The sequence below is a fragment of the Corvus kubaryi genome, unplaced genomic scaffold, assembly GCF_017639235.1.
Source record: "Corvus kubaryi isolate FWS band 111438036 unplaced genomic scaffold, C.kubaryi_AGA036_p1.0 65374, whole genome shotgun sequence".
Lineage (NCBI taxonomy): Eukaryota > Metazoa > Chordata > Aves > Passeriformes > Corvidae > Corvus > Corvus kubaryi.
This window is the reverse complement of record NW_024581955.1, coordinates 131,289-151,182: the sequence shown is the minus strand read 5'-3', so window position 1 is coordinate 151,182 and position 19,894 is coordinate 131,289. Positions and strand designations below refer to the sequence as shown.

The 19,894-nt window shown below is 39.9% G+C and overlaps 1 protein-coding gene across 6 annotated transcripts; it reads right to left on the bottom strand.

Annotated features, from left to right (window-relative positions):
• Nucleotides 1–733: 733 nt before the first annotated feature.
• Nucleotides 734–18,125, bottom strand: LOC121673381 (ADP-ribosylation factor-like protein 6). Of its 6 annotated transcripts, none has more exons than XM_042046652.1 (9): nucleotides 18,059–18,125; nucleotides 15,508–15,632; nucleotides 13,678–13,739; nucleotides 11,980–12,048; nucleotides 9,488–9,582; nucleotides 5,612–5,741; nucleotides 4,111–4,166; nucleotides 3,984–3,996; nucleotides 734–1,582 (listed from the first exon to the last, which is right to left on the bottom strand). In XM_042046652.1, the coding sequence occupies exons 2-9, from the start codon at nucleotides 15,628–15,630 to the stop codon at nucleotides 1,546–1,548; spliced, it is 585 nt and encodes a 194-aa protein (XP_041902586.1). In that variant the 5' UTR covers nucleotides 15,631–15,632; nucleotides 18,059–18,125; the 3' UTR covers nucleotides 734–1,545. The 6 variants fall into 6 exon arrangements, with proteins under 6 accessions (XP_041902586.1, XP_041902585.1, XP_041902583.1 ...); XM_042046651.1 differs by lacking the exon at nucleotides 18,059–18,125 and adding an exon at nucleotides 17,816–18,046; XM_042046649.1 differs by lacking the exon at nucleotides 18,059–18,125 and adding an exon at nucleotides 15,761–15,959.
• Between the last annotated feature and the right edge of the window lie 1,769 nt (nucleotides 18,126–19,894).

The following is a 19,894-nucleotide window of genomic DNA, read 5'->3' as shown; positions in this document are numbered from 1 at the left end:
CAGCTCCCTTTGCTCCAAATATTCCTCTATTAGGTGAGGCCTAGAAGGCATGCTGACAGAACATTTGTGTGTTTTATATGCTAATGGATGTGGGGGGAAGCTTTTTCAAGAGCTGCATATTACAGGTCCCACAGGGATCAGGTAATCACTGAGTTAAATGGAGGATTCAGCACTGCCAGGGTCAGTCTGCTTGCTTCCTGAATGAGGGAGGAGGGATTGAAAGGGAAGAGGTGGCAGAACAAAAATTAAGTTTTTAATTTGTTAGCTACGGTACATCTTTGAAGCCAGAAGGCTTATTAAATTTATTCTTGAAAGTAAAACTGTCTTTATACACAACAGAAGTATATAACACATTTCATAATAATGATCTAGTAAACCAGTGAGCTGTCCCTTAACTGTGTTTTCAAAATACAACTTTCAAGAAACTGATGCACACGAAGTTCCACCTGGACATGAGGAGGAACTTTACTGTGCAGTGACCACACACTGGAACAGATTGTCCAGAGAGGCTGTGGAGTCCCCCTCCTGGGGGATATTCTAGAACCACCTGGATGCAATCCTGTGCCATGTGCTCTGGGATGACCCTACTTGAGCAGGGAGGTTGGACCAGATGACCCCACTGTGGTCCCTTCCAGCTTGACCTTTTCTGTGATTCATATGCTCCTTGAATATCTGCAAGAGCAGTCTAGTTGATTAGGTAGTGTAAAAAATACATGCAACTAATAAAAAAACCTTGGCAACAGAGATACCGTTTTATTACAGTACACAGTGCTATATCCTCTGGAAAATGGATAAACAGATTCCAAGTGAAACGAACAGAAAGCCAAAAATCTCTAGGATGCAAAGACCATCAATGAGCATATTAAAGTTAAAAAACCCAACCAGGGCATGTCATATATTAGAAGTTTTATTGATGGGAATGCAAATATAACCATGGCACAATCACAAAAACAATGTGTAACATTTCATTAAAAGCAATTCCTTAAAAACATCTGCAATCATCTATAGCAAATACACTGAACATTTAAATCCTTGCATCTTTAATCAAAATATTCTTAGAGAAGTCTTTCATAGATGGATAATAAAAACCAATGTCAAACTTTAATATAAAAAAATGGCAGAAATGCCTAAACTGGGCATCTAAAATCAGTAGGTATCCCATGTAGCTGTATTTCAGGAAGTGCTTATTATTCTTTCTCTGGAAAATAAATATTCCCATTTGCTCAAAAGGTGTCCCCCCAAAAAACAGAGGGGTATTTCCTGATGGCTAGTTATCACCTAAAACTCAAATGAATGCAGATGTTTATTTTTAACACAATTTTTTTGAAAATACCCTCTCCAGTCACAAGATTCAATTTAATTCATCAATGTTCATACCTGAGGTGCTAGGTTGTCTACATTCAGTTTTCCTGGAAGAGATACTAAACTGAAACAAGTCAATATAGGATATTTTAGCTGAACTGTTCATCTTCTTCAAATCATTCTTCCTTTCCAAGGTGCTTGTTCACCTACTGACAAAGGGTGTAAAAGAACGCCATAGATCCTTTATTTATCTCTCATGTCTTCATTGCTTGCATCTGATCTGTTAATAAAAAGAAACATCTGGTCTTAGCACAAGATGAATTCTTGCTGTATTTTGCTTTTTGAAAACATAAAATAGATATTTTGGTGTAGTTACAAGAATGGGGGACAACGCAGAGTTGTTTTCAACTTGCTCTCTTCTCCACTTCTTAAATTCCCGTACAGCAAAGTTGTTTTCCCCAAACCTTGCCAATTAAACAGGAATACTCTTCCACCTAATTAATTTTTTATATTCTTCAGGCTTATAAGATCACTTTGATGAGAATAAGACCTGGAAGTTCATTTGGTGAAGTATGCATGTCAATTCCTTGTACACATTTTGGCTTCCCCATAACTGAACATGACCTAACTGCCCAACTGCAAAAGATTTAAAGTTTGGTTTTGAATAACTCACATCAAAACTTTCCTCTCAGTAGCCACACTTCTCTATATTGCTGCCTGATTGCCACTTCTCAACTCACTTCAAATGTTTTCTTGGTTACCAAAAGCATCCAGCATCCCATTACAAAATGTGGGAATCAGCACTATTTCCCCCACTAAGAGGGAATGCTGTGAGACAGGTTAGTTTTACCCCACTGAGGATGTGCTATTGCAATGGTAGCCCCATTCCAAAATAGGGAAATAGCAAACTCAGCCTTCATTAGGGAAAAAAAATGACAAAACTTTCTGCCCCTGCCACCCCAGCTGTAAAATGGGTGTGCAAAAGGTAACTAAGGAAAGCTTGGCTGCTGACAAGGAGAACTGTGCACTCATTCATCAGGTGTTATTTCCTCCCCTGAATATTATGGCATCCCTAGGCTGTGATTTAAGGACTACCATAACTACAGAGTTGTTCCAAATATTTCCATCTAGTGCTCTAGAAATGAGGAGAATCAAGAGTAAAAATTTGTTCTAGAAATATCCAAGTATTCAGCCATCAAACAGTTAATTGCCAAACTACACGTGGTTAGGGAACAGTACAGTTTAAACTCAACCCCTCTTAAGCTTTTGGGTTCACTGAACCAGGGAGTTAAAGGAAATTTTCAGATAGAGCCCATCCATGAGGAATTTAAGCTCAGAAAATTAAGAATCCATAAGAGGTGAATAGCTATGAAGAGCTATGTGAGTGACAGCAGAAGCATCTACTTTTGCTGTACTTAAAAAAGTCTACATATATAACTTAAATATTTTGTCAGAAAATATTTACACACGCATTTGAGATCCTTTCAAGTAGCATGAAGCTATGTACAAAACCAAAATTTGGATTGAAACTTAAAAGGTTCCTCCAAGAGAAGCAGAGGCCTTGAACATTGCAAGAAGACATTACTAAGCCAGAACTATGCCTGAAATTAGGAAAAATTATGACTTGGAATCTGCCTCTATGATGATAGGATACAGCAGAGGCGGAAACTCAATGCTTGGTTCCCCACCTCAGAACTATTTTAGCTGGTGGAGGATACATCACTGCCCCTCTGTAGGGCAGTAAATCTCTTTGTAAAGACTATTTTTGGCAAGCAGCTCTCCCTCTGAAAACAAGACCGAGTATTTTTGTACTCTACAATAACTCCGTAAAACAAACCATCTTTTTCTAGTCGGCAGGACGAGTCTAAGTAGAAAGGACAGTCTGGTGTCCCTAGATCAGTGGGGATGAGTTAAGCCGGGGCCAGGGCCGGCTGTTATCCTTTTGGAAGGAGGCTCAGTTCCCGGCCCAGCGCTGACACCCGGCGGCCAGCGGGGCACAGCACAGGCAGGTGATGCGGTTCAGCTGAGCCCGCACCACCCAAAACACTCAGAGCACAGGCAACGCCAGTCAGGGAGCTAAAATTGGGATGAGTCTACCAAAACTATGCCACGCTTCACTAATCTACACATTGAGCAAGAGGAAAAGAGAGACCAGAGCCTTACGAACACACAACAGAAGGAGACACAACATCTGTACCAAGTTTGTAATTACACAACATCTGCACCAAGTTTGAAATGAAAGATGCTGGATGTCAGACATTGTCCAAGATGGATCTGATATTTTCCATGCAGTTATGAGCGTCTGCATGTCCTATAATCGTTATAGTGTAAGAAGTTCTTCTTTTGGCTCTAGATTAAAGAGCTGAAGGTGTATAATTAAAACCACTGCATTTGTCTGCATATCTGGCTTATTTTCTTTCACCATTTCTTGATACATTAACATTAGGTTATGTGAAACTGGGACAGGACATTAAGAATGAACTGAAGAAGAAAATGAACTACCACAACAAGAAATTGAAGTGTGGGAGCTGGTATTGTTTAAATGAAAGTGCTACACTGTTTGCGGGAGTGTGTATTAGTATTTCGTAATACACACTTTGGTCAGGGAAGCCCACACAATGTTTTGTGTATATTAAGGAGGTAAATGAAAGGCAAATATGAGACAGAGCTTTAGTACTCACTGTGTAATTTGATCTGACAGCAGAAATGGACAGAAAGAAAACAAGGGAAATAATAAAGAAAAAAACCTTACAAAATGAAAAAGCTTAACAGAATGAAAATAGAGCAAGAGAATTACATGTGATATACCTTGGAGCCAATCCACACCTTCTTGTAATCCATCTCCTTTAAGAGCATCACTGGCACTGAAAGAAACAAATCAAATTACAAAAACATTGTAAAAATACCTGTTTTAGTTGAGTCATCACTATACTTTTAATTTACATAATTGCAAAGTAGCATCAGGTACAGTTTCCTTAAGTTTTCTTCCCATGGAGAAGACTGTTCCTCAAATGATACAGAGTACCTTCCCCACAGGGAAACGCCATTTCATGATGTGATCTGTTTTAATTCCAGTTTCAAGGAAGAAGGAACCATTCCTAGAACACAAGGCAGACACCTTGTTCTGCAGCACCTCCTTCCTCGGACAATGCTGTAGAAGATGTTTACTCCCTCCAAGAGCAGCCATGAATCATGGAATCATTGAGGCTGGAAAAGACCTTTAAGATGATCAAGCCCAACTGTCCTCCCACGCAGTTCCTACACATGGTGAGAATGCTGGAGGAAGGAATTACGCGTGTGTGTGTACACACTTCATTGGAGCAGCAAGCCCAGCAGTGTCTGTCAATATATAAAACTATTCTGCTACACTGAGAGCAGTGTAAATCTGCCTTTTGAATCACTGGGGGATAACTGTTTACATGCCGTTCATTCTTCAGTTTACAAAAACCAGCACAGCTGTCAATCTGGACTGTAACTGCAGTTCCCTGTAAAATGATCTACCAAGAAGCTTGCGAATTCATTAGTGTGATTTCTGGACAAAAAGCAGCAATCCCAAAACAACGTCCAGGTAATCAAGTTTAATACTAAAGGGCCTAAAATGAAAATGGTAGTTTTCAGCGTCATTTAGCTGATATCACTTTTATTTTTAACAGCTGAGGACTTTAACAGGACAAAAAAATAACTTCTATAAAACGCTTCTGATAAAAGGAGAGTTTTTTCCTTGTGAACACTAGCACTAAGTCCTTCTAAAGCTTACATCCTTCAGGAAGAAAAGACTCTAGCTCCTACAACTAAAAATCCCCTCCAATGTGACTGGGTACAAAGAATACAGTGTCCCTCTGAATGCAGGAGAGAACAGTTTACTAAATGGCCTTTCAACAGCAGTTTACTGAAGCATCTGCAGAGTGGAAAAAATCTCCAAAGGTTTTATTGTTGATATTCTCAAACCTGCAAGGTAATCTATAGAGCAGGAGCACTCTGCTAACAATTCTACTCAATTTCCCAGCAAAATATAATGGCAGCTGTTCTTCTGATACGAACCCTGCTTTCTGACTTCACTGGAAACGCTCCATTCCATTACTTGGCTAACAGTTCTGCAGTGAAAACTTTTAAGACACAGTCTAAATGAATGCATTGTACATTTAAAACGAGTTTCACCATAAGTGTTTTAATATTACCACTGCTTTCACATGTGGAATCTGTCTTTCAGCTACTTGATTTATTTTATACAGTAGCGAGTGGCATGGCAGGGCTAAAACAGGAATGCACAAAGTAATGCCAATAAAGGGATAGAAAAAGAGAACTTTACCAGATATGCCAGGGCTTGTCTTTGATGTTTTCTAAGGACAGTAACTGAGACACTTTCACAGATGACACTGCATCCCTGAGGTCCATCTTGTTAGCAAAGAAGAGAATAGGCAGTCGACGGTGCTTAATATCTAGGCATGAGCAGAGACAGAGCCCTCAGGACAAGAGGCAACACTTACCAATCTCTGCATTTAACAAGGTACAAACAACACAGGAAAGTATTTTGCTCACCTGTAGCTGCAATTCGCTGAAGGTTGTATCCTACCAAGATGCACACACTGTTGGGTCACCCAGCCTCTGCTGCACGCTTCCAGAATGCTCACAAACTTCCTTGCAGGCCTTGGAATCCTCCACCCCTCTCCCCCTACCGTACACCCACACTTCAAGCTGTAGATTGGAATTGCTGGTCAAGCTGAGGAACAAGAGCTCAAACCACTGCCTACAAACACTGCACATCTCTGCTTAGTGAGGACTGGATGTATAAAATGGATGGAAAAAATATTCTGTGTTCATTCGTAACATCACAACAACAGTTGAGAAGGGTAGTCTGAATTATCCTTTAGCATCCTGGAAAGCATCTATTACTTCATTGAATTTACAAAATTGGAAAAAAATGCACATGTCTGGACTTCTTTATTCCCCCTTCCCTTGAAGGACTTCCAGAAGCTCTTTCAGCTAGCAGTGAGAACTACAGACCAAACAAAGTACTCTGGCAATTTCTGGGATACTTACACATAGACAAGCTTAAACCTCACAGATTACCCCAAAAAGATTATATGGTCAATGAAAGGAAACAAAACCTACTCTCTTCAAAATTACAGATGTAACACTGCCAAAAAATTACCAGCACTAAGACTAACTCTCAGAGTTTTTCATGTTATTTATACAAAGCATGATATACAGGATTAGAGAAAATCTAGGTTTTAGTCTATCAATCAATGCTTGATAGGAAAAGAACTTACACACTACCACCCCAATGAAAATTGCTACAGAGGCTCTTTTTAAAATCATAAAAAGAAAAGGTTATTTCACATAGGAAACAAGCTAAGGATTTATTTTAAAATGTCAAACGTAAGCCATCCACCCCTGCTGATGGGCAGGAGGATGATAAAAACCCCCAAAAATCCTAACAAATTGTCAGTGCTGAAATGGTTTGAACTTTCCTAATTATGTTCTTTTCCACCTGCCTACTAAACCCTTCCATAGAATCAGTGGAGATAACACTACCTCCCCATATTCATTCAGAGATGGTAAGTGCTGATCAAAAGACTGACAATTTTCACAAACTATTTACCCTACCTGGAGCTCTTTTCTCCTCTGATACCCATAAACACAAGTCAAAGGTCTCAAAATACAAGCACAGTATAATTACATCTCTGTTTTGATTCCACAGCTGAACAGCTATTGAGTCTCCTGACTGAAACTTTTACATTAATTTACAGTATAATTAAATGAACCCTGGTACCCACAGGTTGCAGGTTATGGGTAAATTAAAACCAATTACAAGTTAGCAGGCATCACATATGCAACAGCCAAGTTAATCAAGAAGTTTCCAGTGTTTTTCTGAACAATCAGAGAGGGGCACAGCCTAACCACCCAGACTCATAATGTACACCCAAAGATATCTGCTAAATAAACTGGTGGTCACAGAAATTTGTATTATTTCCTAATGTGCAGTATTTCCCCCCCACACTTTTCAGTTACTAATGGAAAACTAACATTTGCTCACTGCAAGTAGTTATGAATTAACACATTTAAGAAATATTCCAGACTCTAGATGTGTGATGTGCAATTTTATACCAAGAATTTCAAGTTGACAAGAATTTCAGTTTAGTTTAGAAGCATGTGCTAGAGGTCAAGTGACCCAAGAGTCGTCATCTAATCCAGGTAATCTACGGACTATCATCTTTTGAAGTGCTGAAGAATGAAGTTTGAGTAAAAAAACCCCAAAATATGATACAGTTATCATTAAACAAGCTGTTATTTGAAGAGTTCATTGTCCATTTATGAAAGTAAAAATAATTTAAAGCTCTGATTCACAAAAAAGTCCCAGCTAGTACAACTTCTAACCCCATTAATGCTTCACAGGACACATACCCTTCCACCTGACAACCTCAGCCAAAGCCTGGCAAAAAGACAGGCAACTGTTTTACTGAGGGATTGCTGAGATTTTCAGAGACAGGAATTGATTCAATTCCATTTAAAACTTAGGTAAACATGTACGTTTAAACCACTCCAGGAGGATGACAGAGACAGAAGCATAGATCAGGAGAAAGTAGGGTATGCAGCAAGAAAGGCAGAACAGAAATACAAAAAAAGATATTGATATAACAAACCACTTAAATATTGATTCACCTAACAGCTACTTTTATTGTACATTACTAGAACTTTTAAAGCTCTTTGCTTCTCTTAGATGTGATATATTAAAATCTGATAAACCAGTGACACTGTTGCTGTATTGGAGCTAGGCTGCTCCAAGGCAGAAATACATCACTGCTCTCTCCTGGTTCTCAGGACTGCACTCAGTGGCCAGAGCCCTGTCTTTGGTAACTTGAAGACACAAATTCATGAACAGCTGAACAGCACTGACCTGCTAGGTCAGCATCAGTGACCTATTAATGCCTAAATGAAAAGCCCCACCTAAGGCTGCTTCTCCTCCATCTAAACATTTTCACACTTTTGCCCTCTATTAAACCAGTAACTTCTTCCAGCAGCCTTTACCTCTCACCCTGGGCCCTGTGTGGTTCCATTTTACCAACAGAATTGGTTTTACTGCTGCAGTTAATTCCTGATTTGGTACGAAGTGCCCTGGCTTCTGTGTAATCCACCTGCAGCCTTTGGCTCACCTCATCCTCCTTTTGACTTTTGCAACACTGCCTTTTCAGTGTCTGCATTTGAGGTAACCCACATCCTTAAACAAGAAATTAGAGAATGAGAATAAGAAGGCCCAGTCAGCTCCAGCATCTTTGTTGATGAATTAAAGTGTTATATACAGTCTTCATGGAAAACAAAGTCATGGGAACATCTTTGTCCCTATCACACACTACTTTTCTTAGAAATGCAAGCCAGCTTCTCCCTTCTCATTCTCAGCATGGGAATCCCAAAAGTTAAGGGCTCTATCAGTTTAATAAGTAATTAAGGAATTAAAGGATTATTTCACTTTTAAACTTCCTAGATGTAGTTTTTTATTCTGGTTAGGCAGAGCAACTACCTAAAGTGCTGAAAGCAAAAATTGAATATTGCTTACAGACACATCCCAGTAAGGCTGGCTATATGGAAAGGCAAAGAATTGATTGATTTCAAAACTTAATTAAGTTTTGAAGGTGCAGCCTCATGAAAAAAAACCCAAAGCAAACCCCTAAAACCAAGACCCCGATCATGAATTCTCTCATATCCTCTTCCATCTCATGTGTCCTTCTACAGGGAATTGAAACTGACTGGTGAAATTTTCCCTCCTTACTTCTGGCTAAAGCATAAAAAAAAAAAAATGAAGATGACAAAAAAGTTAAATGTGACACTAAAGGAATTAGCTGTCTTCATGGAAAAAACAGACAGGGAGACACATTTTTGTCTGTGTTGGTCATCACAAAAAGCCTCTCCAGCTTTCAACTCAATCTGTTCTTTCTGAAAACAATGCAACTTTTGATTTATATTGATTAACAAGAGACCAATCCAACTCAGTGTAGACAGCTGAAGCATGATCAATTTGTAAATGTGAATAGGAAAAAAAAACCCCACAAGCTGTTGAAGATTCTTATTGTGCTGATATTCATGAATGGCTAATATATCTGCAAAGTACTCAGAATGTGTCAGACAGGGGCTTTTCTAAAGACAACATAACAAATATGGACACAGAAGGGGAAAAAAGCCTCCTCACCTGGATGATTCAGAAGGGTGTCAAGTTCTTCTTTGGCCACAACCATTCTTAATTTGTCACTGCTATCAATGACAAAAATAATGGCTTGGCCTTCTCTGCATAACATAAAAAGAGCAAAGAGGCAAATTATAGGTTCTCAAAGAAATGAGTATTCTGTGAATAAGAAAAGGCTTCAGAAGAAACACTGAGAAAAAAGTCCAAGCAAACCTGATTTGTCCTCTAATTTTTGTCACTGTCATTTACCATTAACATTTGAATCCAGTCTTATTTCTGAAATTCAATCTTTTGGTAACATGCATCATTTTTTTAGACATGAGGTTGTTACCTGCTCATACAAGATTCAGTCTCCACACACCTTTTAGAAAAGCTTGATTTTACCACCCAGACTGAAAAACGAACTCAAAAGGTAATCAACTGCTATTTTGACAGTGTGGTCAGGCAGACAAAAAACCCATACAGACAGGTCTTTACGGAAATTCTGTATTTCCTACACTGAAGTTTATTCAGAGAAAGGTCAATTACCTTTTCAGAGAAAAACTGTGTCCACAGCTAGGCATATGAAGGTTAACTCTTATATATCCTGCATAAACAGGATTTTTCTTTTTTTTCGAGTAACAGGTAAAAACTTTCAACTATTTCAAATCATCAGGACATTTTTCTGGCAGTATGAACACAGCCACAAAAAAAATGCAATTATTCAACTCATTATTTCAGGATGTTACCGATATTTTATGACTTGATGTTCCATTTATTGAAACTTGTTTTGAAAATCAAATAGAGTCTCACCAATCCATAATTCACCAGTTCAGTTATAAACACTCACAAAAGGTATATTTGCTTAATATTTTAATGTAATATTCACTTCTCCTTCATTTTACATTTCTCTGCGAGACCATTATAAATACATTCTTTACCCTCCAGCACCATCTATCTTTGTATTTTGATAAGAAACAGTTCTACACCTGCTGGAAACCAGAAATAACCTGAGCAGCCCAAGACTGTATGAGAAGGCCCATTCTTTTCTGGTGTACAGAACCTTCAGTAAATAAAGCTTTTGCATGTTAGCTGAAAATGCCTAAGCAATTTTCACAACCATACAGTATTTTACCAGAGGAATCAAGAGTACTGGCATGTATTTGCCACCCAAAAAACAACTTTGCAAAGAAGTAACAGGAGTAGGGACACAACATGACTTTAGGATTATTTAAGATAAATGGATTTAGGGATGACCTAGAAGATACTTTCAAGCCAAACAGAAGAAAAGTCCAAACCTGAAGGACTCCAAGGCCACTGCTTTGACACTTGACCAGATTTGACTTCCATTCTGCAGTTCTTGAAAAATCAAATCTTGCTTAACTTTATAAACTGAACAGCACGTAATTATTTTATTAATATTTTTATTAAATCACTGCAAATTAATGTTTTTATATTATTCTTAGTAGTTAAGTATGTGCCTACTGCACTGGATCAGGAACAGAGGTGGATACAAGTGCATATTTCACTGTCAGCATAACCTAAAAAACTCCCTTACTGTTAGGGAGTTACTGTTAAGATGAAAAAACCATTTATGACCCACAAGGGATAAGTTACTGCATTAAATACAGCAATCACAAAAATTATTTGCTTATGAAGCACTGTGCTAACATTTTGAGAGCAGCCTGAGGGCATCAGTGACTGAAATGCAAATCTAACACTCTTGAACAATGCAGATCTCCTGGCCACACGTTTTCAATGCTAACACAATTTGCACAAGAAGGAGAGGAAGCATTAATCCTCGATTAAAAAACAATTTAAGCTCTATCACAACTGATATTAATATTTAATCAATATTATAAACTTCAGAATTTCTCCCTTCTATTTCTCCAAGCTACTTCTGCATGGTTTAGTACTGTTCATGCTATCTAGATCAGGATCAGGCACTACAGAATAGCAATGAGACGATGTAAATAAAGATTAAGTTTCACTAAAAGCTACAAAACCAGAGAATGGTGTCCATCTATTACCAAAAGGCAACACCAGAATCTTAAAAAGTACAGAGAATACCCTGTTCAATAAATAACATGTAAGAATGTTCACTCAGGTTCTTAGTTACACATGCCTTATTCTCTGAGGTTCATTTCCCTCACCTCTAAAAATCTCAGCCATCAGCCAATATCTTTGAGGTTTTAAGTTGCTGACGTACAGAAGAACTGAAAAATTGGAAGCCTAACTCATCTTGAGCTTTCTTACAGGATTGGTTTTCAGGTTTCAACATTTAAATCCCATCTCTAGTATGTTCCCCCAAGTTGTCCCTGAAAGCACAGAAAGCAGATAAAAATTTTCATTTTTTAGAACAGAAAGTTGCGTTTATCCAGAATGACTTCCTCTCAAACACCAGGCCTAAGCCTTCTCTGAATCATTTCTAATCACTAGATATTATCATACTTCTGTTTAAATAACCTACAAAACAGCTAATATGAAGAGCAATGCTTTAAAATAAATGATAGGCTTACTTGTAGTAGTGTTCCCAGAGGTCTCTGTATTTCCCTTGACCTGACATATCAAACACTGTGAAAGACAAACTGCAAAGAAAAGAAGTGCATGAGGCACAGAAACAAAGAACAAAACCCAAACCCAACCCAAAAAAAAAGGCCAGATCAACTTGAATCCAAATCAACTGAGAAAAATTCCCTAAGGAACTCTGGTTGCACTATCTGCCTTCAAATGATCCTATTCAGTTTTGCAGTCTTATTATAGAAATATTTCACAATGGACAACATGTTTATTATCTGAATAAAAGAACCAAACCAATTATTTAAAGTGACATCAAACACAAAATAAGCTCCCATTCAGTCTCTCTCTCTATCATGCTGGTATCAAATATTGTTTATGAGTAAATGAAATTCAGAGGAACTATGACTTAAAATCCACAGCCTGTCTTAAATTCTGTCCCTAGACTGGCATAAATGTATGCAAAATAAAAGGCTTTAAAAAAATAATCAAAATTCCACTTTTAGAAATAAAAGGAATTACATTCTGGTAAAAACAGGTGAGTTCAGATGACCAAGCGACAAAGAGCAGTCTTTGCAACTGTGAGATTTCAGCCAAACACTGCAAACAGCAAGGCAACTTAAATAACACTACAAAAAATTCCCATCCACTCCTGAAATGTCTACAAAGGCAGCTTCAGTATTAGGCTTTCCTGTTTTGGGTAGCCCCAAGTAGCTCCCATAGAGGAGGCCACACCAAAATGAGGAGGTTAAGAAAAGGAAGCTCTCCAGACATCCTTTCCACTCTATGTCCCCCAGTTTGTGGGGGCTTGAGGTTTTGGGTGGGTGGGAAAATCACTCTACATGGTGTATTTACAGGTCATCATCTCTCCTACTACAGGATCAGAATAAAAAAAAGCAATATAAATTAATTTACATTCTCACACAGGAAGTCCCAAACCTGTCTGATGTGCTTTATTGAGACAGAGCTCAGTTGTGGAGGCTCATACAGATATATGAAACCTCTCAATCTCACACATCAGGTCAAGGAATAAACTATTTTCTTGAAGACCTCCCACCCAGTGAGGCCACACTGCTTGGCTTGAAGACATTGAAAACATCCAGTGAAGGCTACAGAATAAGAAAATGATGCCACCTCCTTGAAATATCTTCGTGTCACGACATTCTTAATCCAAATCTTAGTCTTAATTCAACTAATGACTCATTACTTCGTTTCCTGGCCTTTGCTCCTGCCACCTTTACATTGCTAATGCAGCAGCCATCCTTTTGCATTTAATGAGATTACACTGCAATCTGTTCAGAGTACCTCCAGTGAGAGTGCTTAATTCAGGTTACCACACTGAGAGAGGAATACAGGCTGCCACCTCGGCAGCTGTCTCTTCTCCAGTCTGTAACAGTGCCCTATTCTGAAATTCTCAACAGACAGGGATCAGATGTTTATACACACTACTGCAAAAAACTACAAAACTTTTAATTTTTTTTTTGGTAATAGTTTTATAGCAGCACAAAACACACATTATATTCTAATACACTCAGTACTGGATCAGGATTAGGTGTCGTGGGTACTACATTTCAACAAGCTGCAATGTTATGTCAGTACACCACCACACATGATACTCAGTTACAAACCCACTGAAAGGGATAATTAAGACCAACTATTGTACAATAATCACTACTGCTAATGAAGAAAGAAAGTACTACCTTGAAGTCTTGAATTTCTCTATACTGAATCCTATTGTTGGAACAATGTCCTGAGTTTGAGCCTTTGAAGGAAAGAAAGTACAAATTTTAAAATCAAATTAGAAAAGGCAAATACTGAAATATATTTGAAACATTAATACATTACAGATCTATTTTTCCCCAAAGTGTGCAATATTAAAGCTCCCAGAAAAAGGAAAGTAACTCAGAATCAAGGATTTGTATTTTCTGGGCAATAGAGTGAACACTACTGGAATTGCCAAAACACAAAGCATTATCAAGAGATCTGTCTGATAACTGATTTACTACTGAGCCGGCCAAGGAACCTATCAGCTAAGTTGGTACAAAAGAATAGCTCCTCTAAGAAGCATCGATATTAGAGCAGGAAGAAAGGTCACATCCCATAGATTACAGAGCTGCCTGAGAAAGTGACATGCAATCCTTGCACAGACTCCTAGAGCCCCTTATTCCAAACACCATCCATAGGCAGGTCCAGAAGAAACAACTGCAGACAGATGGGAAAACATCTGTATTTGCCAGGCCCTTATATATTGCTCCTGGGGCAAAGCAGCAGTTCTTAAGAAGACTGGGTTGACCCAGAGCTCAAAATCACCTGTCCATTGAATTTACCAAAAATAAACTATTTTATTTACTTTGATCTAGTGACACTTGTTGCATGCTAGAATATTTGGCATGTCTCGTAATGGTAGGACTTAACACAAGTTGGACACAAAGTTACCTTCCTATAAATTCTCATTACAAACAAATTCTATTTATTCTACTCGTGTAAGTCCCCTGAGATCTTCTCTAGTGCCCATTATTGTGATAAATCTTCAAGTCTGTGTTCAGCTCTAGTTAGGAATCCTTTACTGCTTAAGGCATGACATAAAAACCCTCTAAAAAAAGGTCTCAAAAATTACATAAAGATACAATTTGCCAGGTACAAATTGTAGCCTTTCCCCCAAACAGCTGGCAGCAGAGAGCAAGCAGTTTATAGTCTTTGTTTATAACTCTACTCAACTTTCAGTGGACGAACAATTGCCAGGAGTGGAAGAGTGACAGACTCTTCACCATGTCACACTTTTTAAACAATGTCCAGTGGACTCATCAGGTAAAATTAAATGAAAATTAATATTAATAAAAAAAATCTGTGCCCTGATATAAACAGCAGAAATCAGTTTCCCACATGCATATAACCATTGAACATGCCTACCAAAATTCATCTATTTCTAGTCCATAAACATACCTAGAAACAAAGTAATCCTACTTTCATTTTTGCTCAGATTATTATACACTCCTCGTGGCCTCAAACACTTTTCACTGGATGGATGAACTGCAAGTGTTAATGGTACTTATTTTGAAAATTATTCTGCTTTAAAAATAGTGATGTCACCCTTAAAGGTGCGTTTTCACATTATTTCTTATTTTACTACTTCTTATGCACTTATTATTTTTCAGGAAGAGATTAAAATAAACATGGTAAATTGTTGTACAATTGTATTAATCCTTAATGTTCAACACCACTTGTAAGTGCAATCCTGTGGCAACTATTTAAGTGATTAAAGTGACTGTTTCAGATCCTGATCTCAGCCATCATAAACCCTTCCTTATTGCGTGATCTTATCAAAAGTGTGCCACATTAACAGCGGGTTTTTTTGGAAAAAAACATGCATGTGAATGCTTACCCTTAGTTTTAGTTAGTTGGAAAATTTTAAAATCTATTTTGTTCCCCACAAGCTCTTCACATTTTTTTTTCCACGGGCACATCCAGTATAACAGCATGCAAACCCAGACTTAACAAACATCCAGCAGTGAGCCAAGCAGGCTACTTACATTTGAAGGTTTGAGTTTATTGATGATCGTTGTTTTGCCGCTGTTGTCCAAGCCAAGGCACAAGACATGAACCTCCTTTTTCTTCAGCCCAAGCCATCCTGCCAGCTTGTCAAACAATCCCATGGCTGCGGATCAGAAACACAGGGATCACCTGCTGTTCAGGGAATCAGAGCAGGGAATGGCTGTTGGAAAAGTGCTACATGCAGGGCAGCGCTGGCACCGAGGGTGGGCATGGGGCTGAGCAGCCTCACACCTGGGAAGGGATGGTGTGAGCAGGACCTGCCACAAACACTGTCCCAGAGGCTGGCTCTGCACATAAGCACATGGAGGCTAAGCTGATTACAGCCAGGAGGCCTCGATACAAAAGTAGACTGGCTGTTTATAGCTCTGTCTATATCACACAATGCCCTTGATTCACTGGGCAGAAACATTGCCATCGTTCTGAGCCGCCCAAAGGGGGGCACAACTGCAGTGCCACCAGGGCTCCCACCAAACTGAGCAAAAAATAAAGGAGGGCCATTATATTCACCTCAAATTGTCAGCAGTCCATCATTCACACAACCAAACACTATTTCCCCTCTTCAGCACGTGCTACGTAATTTACTGAACCCAGAATTAAATAAAGCACCCTCTGTTGATTCAATTCAAACTAATCCTAACAGGTTTTGCCAATATTGACACGTATAAATTAGGAACTCTTCACTCACTACAAACAGAAACTGATAAAAATCAGACACCAAAACATTCACCCACATGTCAGGGAGGTGCCAAGCCTCTACTGCTGCCCAGACTCTGGCTGAAGTTACCTGGCAGGGGCACGTTCAAAGGAGCTTACATCACGTGCTCCCCTGCAATACCTGGCTAAACACGCTCTGCAAAGAGAATAACCCTTGTCTGTCCTGAATGAATTCCACTAGAAATAATTTCAGCAATCAGACAACTGAAATATTTGAGATGTCTTCAGTGATAAAGCATCTAATTCATGTCAGAGGGGTTTTCTGGAGTGGTGAAGGCTGGTTTTTTTTCTTATTAAAATAAAAACATACAGCACTAGACAACTCAGGTTGCAAGCTTAATTACCCAGGAAATCATAGCAGGATGGGGAAAAGGTAAAAAAATGCCATCAATAACAAATTTTTGATCACACTTTTTGACTAACTGATTACAAAATGATGATTAACTGCTTTTTAATGATTTTTAAGCTTTGCGTTTAATAAAGTCACATAAGTAATCATCTGGCTAAGGGATGATTTTTCCTTTTTAAATACAGATCTTTTTTAGAGCTTTATCAAGTGCATTTTGATTCAGGACTGGTAGTGATCTACAGAGTGCTTTGTGCACTACAGCTACACAGAGTTATTACCAGGTTAAACAAACCCAACATTAGTTATAGCAAGTCTCTCATTCTAACTCCCTTTGTTTTATGCCCCACTCATTTTCGAATCCATATATACAACTCTGAAAGCAGATTAAAGCTGTTTATTATCAAATTAACCTGACAAAATCCTGCTCCAAGACACATTACTTCCTTATCCAATCAGGAGCTTCATCCACATATTCTAGACGATGGAGTCAAAAAAATACATTGTAGGCACTCCTAAAATGAAACAGGAGGAAGTACAAGCCCTTAAAAATACTTCTAGGGCTTCATTTTTAAATCCAAACCCCTAAATACACAACAGCCTTTTTTCCATGGTTTTTTTTCCTCATCTGTGAAGACTTACAGCAGTTACATCTGTCACAGCTGCCTTTCCCCCCTCCCCCCCTTTTTGCCAGCTGATATTTTGCCTAAAATGCTATACAGCGTACATCAGACATCTCCTAAAATTATTTAAGCCACAGTCTGGTCCGGGAGCTTATAAGCCTTTTTCTTAAGAAAGGATGTTCTTTGATGTCTGATCTTTGTCTATTTTCAAGCCTAATCAACAACAAAGGAGATTTAATCCATGAAATAGAGAGCAGCCAACAAACAAGCTCTAAGTGATGTCTAGGTGTCAGGAAGACAAATGAATTTTTTCGGTAGAATTGCCCTGTTTAGGTTTAAGGCTGAGTATATTTCACTCCGATCCAAAAGAAGGGAAAGACTGAGCATATGGACTAATTAGCATGGGGAACGAGAGAATCATTAACCAACAGAAAACAGGATACTAATTAATAAGAGAACTAGGTGACTTGCAGTCAGTGAACATTAATACCTCTGGTTGCTAAAATGTATAAACAATGAAAAGCTTTGGTAGTCGCTGTGCTGTCTCGGTGGATTTGCCGCCCAGAACCCCTTCCTGCGCAGAACCATAAATAAATCAAATACCTCGGCTCTATGCGCGGACCTAATTCGGGACAACACCTGGGTGCTCGGGTTCGCAGCTCCCAGGACCGGCCTTCCCTCCCTCCCCTCAGCAGCACAAGGCCTCGAGCCGCCCCGGCAGCGGCCGCGGGTCCTTTCTCCCAGGCCGGGACAGGGTCCCCCGGGGAAGGCCGGCACAGGGTTCCGGGTTCCCGGTTCCCGGTCCCCCGTCCCCGGCTCCCGCGTCCCCGCGGCCTCAGCACCGACCTGGGCCCGGGAGGCGCCGGCCGGGCCTGCGCGCCGCCGCCGCCGTTGCCGCGGTAACCAAAGCCCCGCCCCCTCCCGGTCCCACCAATCCCGTTCCGCCGCCCCGCCCCTTCCGGCCAATCGCGGGGCAGGCGCTGGGGCGGGGCCCGCCCCCGTCCGCGGCGGGGCTGAGGTGGGGGGGGGTTGATCGATGTCCTCTTAATTTTCCGTGTCCAGCGCTTACGGAAGTGTTTTTTTTCCCCCAACCACTGCCCCTCTTCCTTGCATAACAGCAACAAGAGTGCTGAGATAAATCCTCTTGAGGATTGCGATTAACACAGAAGAAAACCTCTAAATAAGAAGGGCCACGCGAGGTGTTCACAGCACCGCCCGTTCCGAAGCGGGCGCCTTGGCGGAGTAGGGAAAATCCCAAATCCACGCGTCACTGGGGCAATGGCAGCAGCAGGGCCTTGGGAAGAAAGCAGCCTGGTCAGGCCAGGCACAAAGGCTGCAAATACGCTTTGGAAATTGTTTTTTTTGCTGCGTAGCACAGTCGCGTCAAACTGGTTCTAGGTCTGCTGCACAAACGTAAAATCGCTTAAACCACTTAAAACGAGCTCTGAAGAGCACATGCGAACTAAAACCCAATCTCTTTTCTACCACATACTTATATTCAGCTGCCAAAACTGCCCTCGGTTCTGTAGCAGTGAGCCCTGTGGCTCCCCATGCTGCTGCATTTACCAAATGCTGACCAAAGGACTCCTCCACGTTTTAGCTGGAACAGCAGCAGGAGTTTCCCTCGCCCTCCCACTCTGCTGAGGGATTCCCAGGATGTAAACGCTGTTCTGTACTCATCCTGCATGGCCTGGAAGTCCAGGCCAGCGGGAATAACCCATTCCCCCTATGCTCTACTTCGCTACAGTCTGGTATTTCTGTAATTCCACATTTTAAGTGCCTTTTTGGGTTTGTCCGGCACTTTTGAACAAAGATAAACGATGACTGAGGGGTGGAGTGCGCGGCTCTGCTCCCACTTCCCAAAAGATGGTCTGCGCTGCTCCTTGCCTGGAAGAAGCAAATTTTCTTCATGGAGCTCCATCCCTTCATGCTGAAAAACTCCAATCTAGTTTCATGTAGGTTGAATGCAGCTTTTAAACTACAGCCTCAACTTCTGCCCCGGGAAGAGGAGGGAGAGCAGAGGAAACAACTGTGTGATAGTGGACAGTTCTTTTTGTTAAAAATATCGTCAGGAGCTCTCAGTTATAATGCACTTTGCATTGATCTTCAAAGCTCAACAATACTACAAATATTTTTTTCTACTGTTTGGCTTTCTAATTCTTATTGCTGCTTTCATTATTATTAAAGGTTTGAAGTAAATTGCAGTTGTGATTTCGTATTTCCTGTATCAGGAAGGTTCCGACTGAAGGATGAGATTCCCTTGTAGTGGCATTATGAGCCACTAAAAGAAAAGGCAGGGAGCATAAATCCCACCGTGAAACTCTGTGATGAAGCACTTTCTAAAAGCTAATCAGGTAGTGAGGTATATGTATGGTAGAGGAGGGTGTATCTAAGGAGCAGTTCTGAATTCAGTGGAGAGCACAGAAAGGCAAAGACATTTCTGCAACCAGTCTAAAATGAAATACTCATTCTTCATTATATACACTGTGTTAAACCTGACGGTCCTTGGTGAGAAAGCTCTACCCATGTAAAATAAGCAGAATGTAATGGATTCTGGGCATCTGACATTCATTTCCTGTTAATTACAGCTACCTCTGTTCAGCTTTGCATTGCATGCGTGTGATTTTATGCAATGAAAGGCTCATTGTAACTTTAAGCTTTTTGAGGCAGGGTCTGGTTATT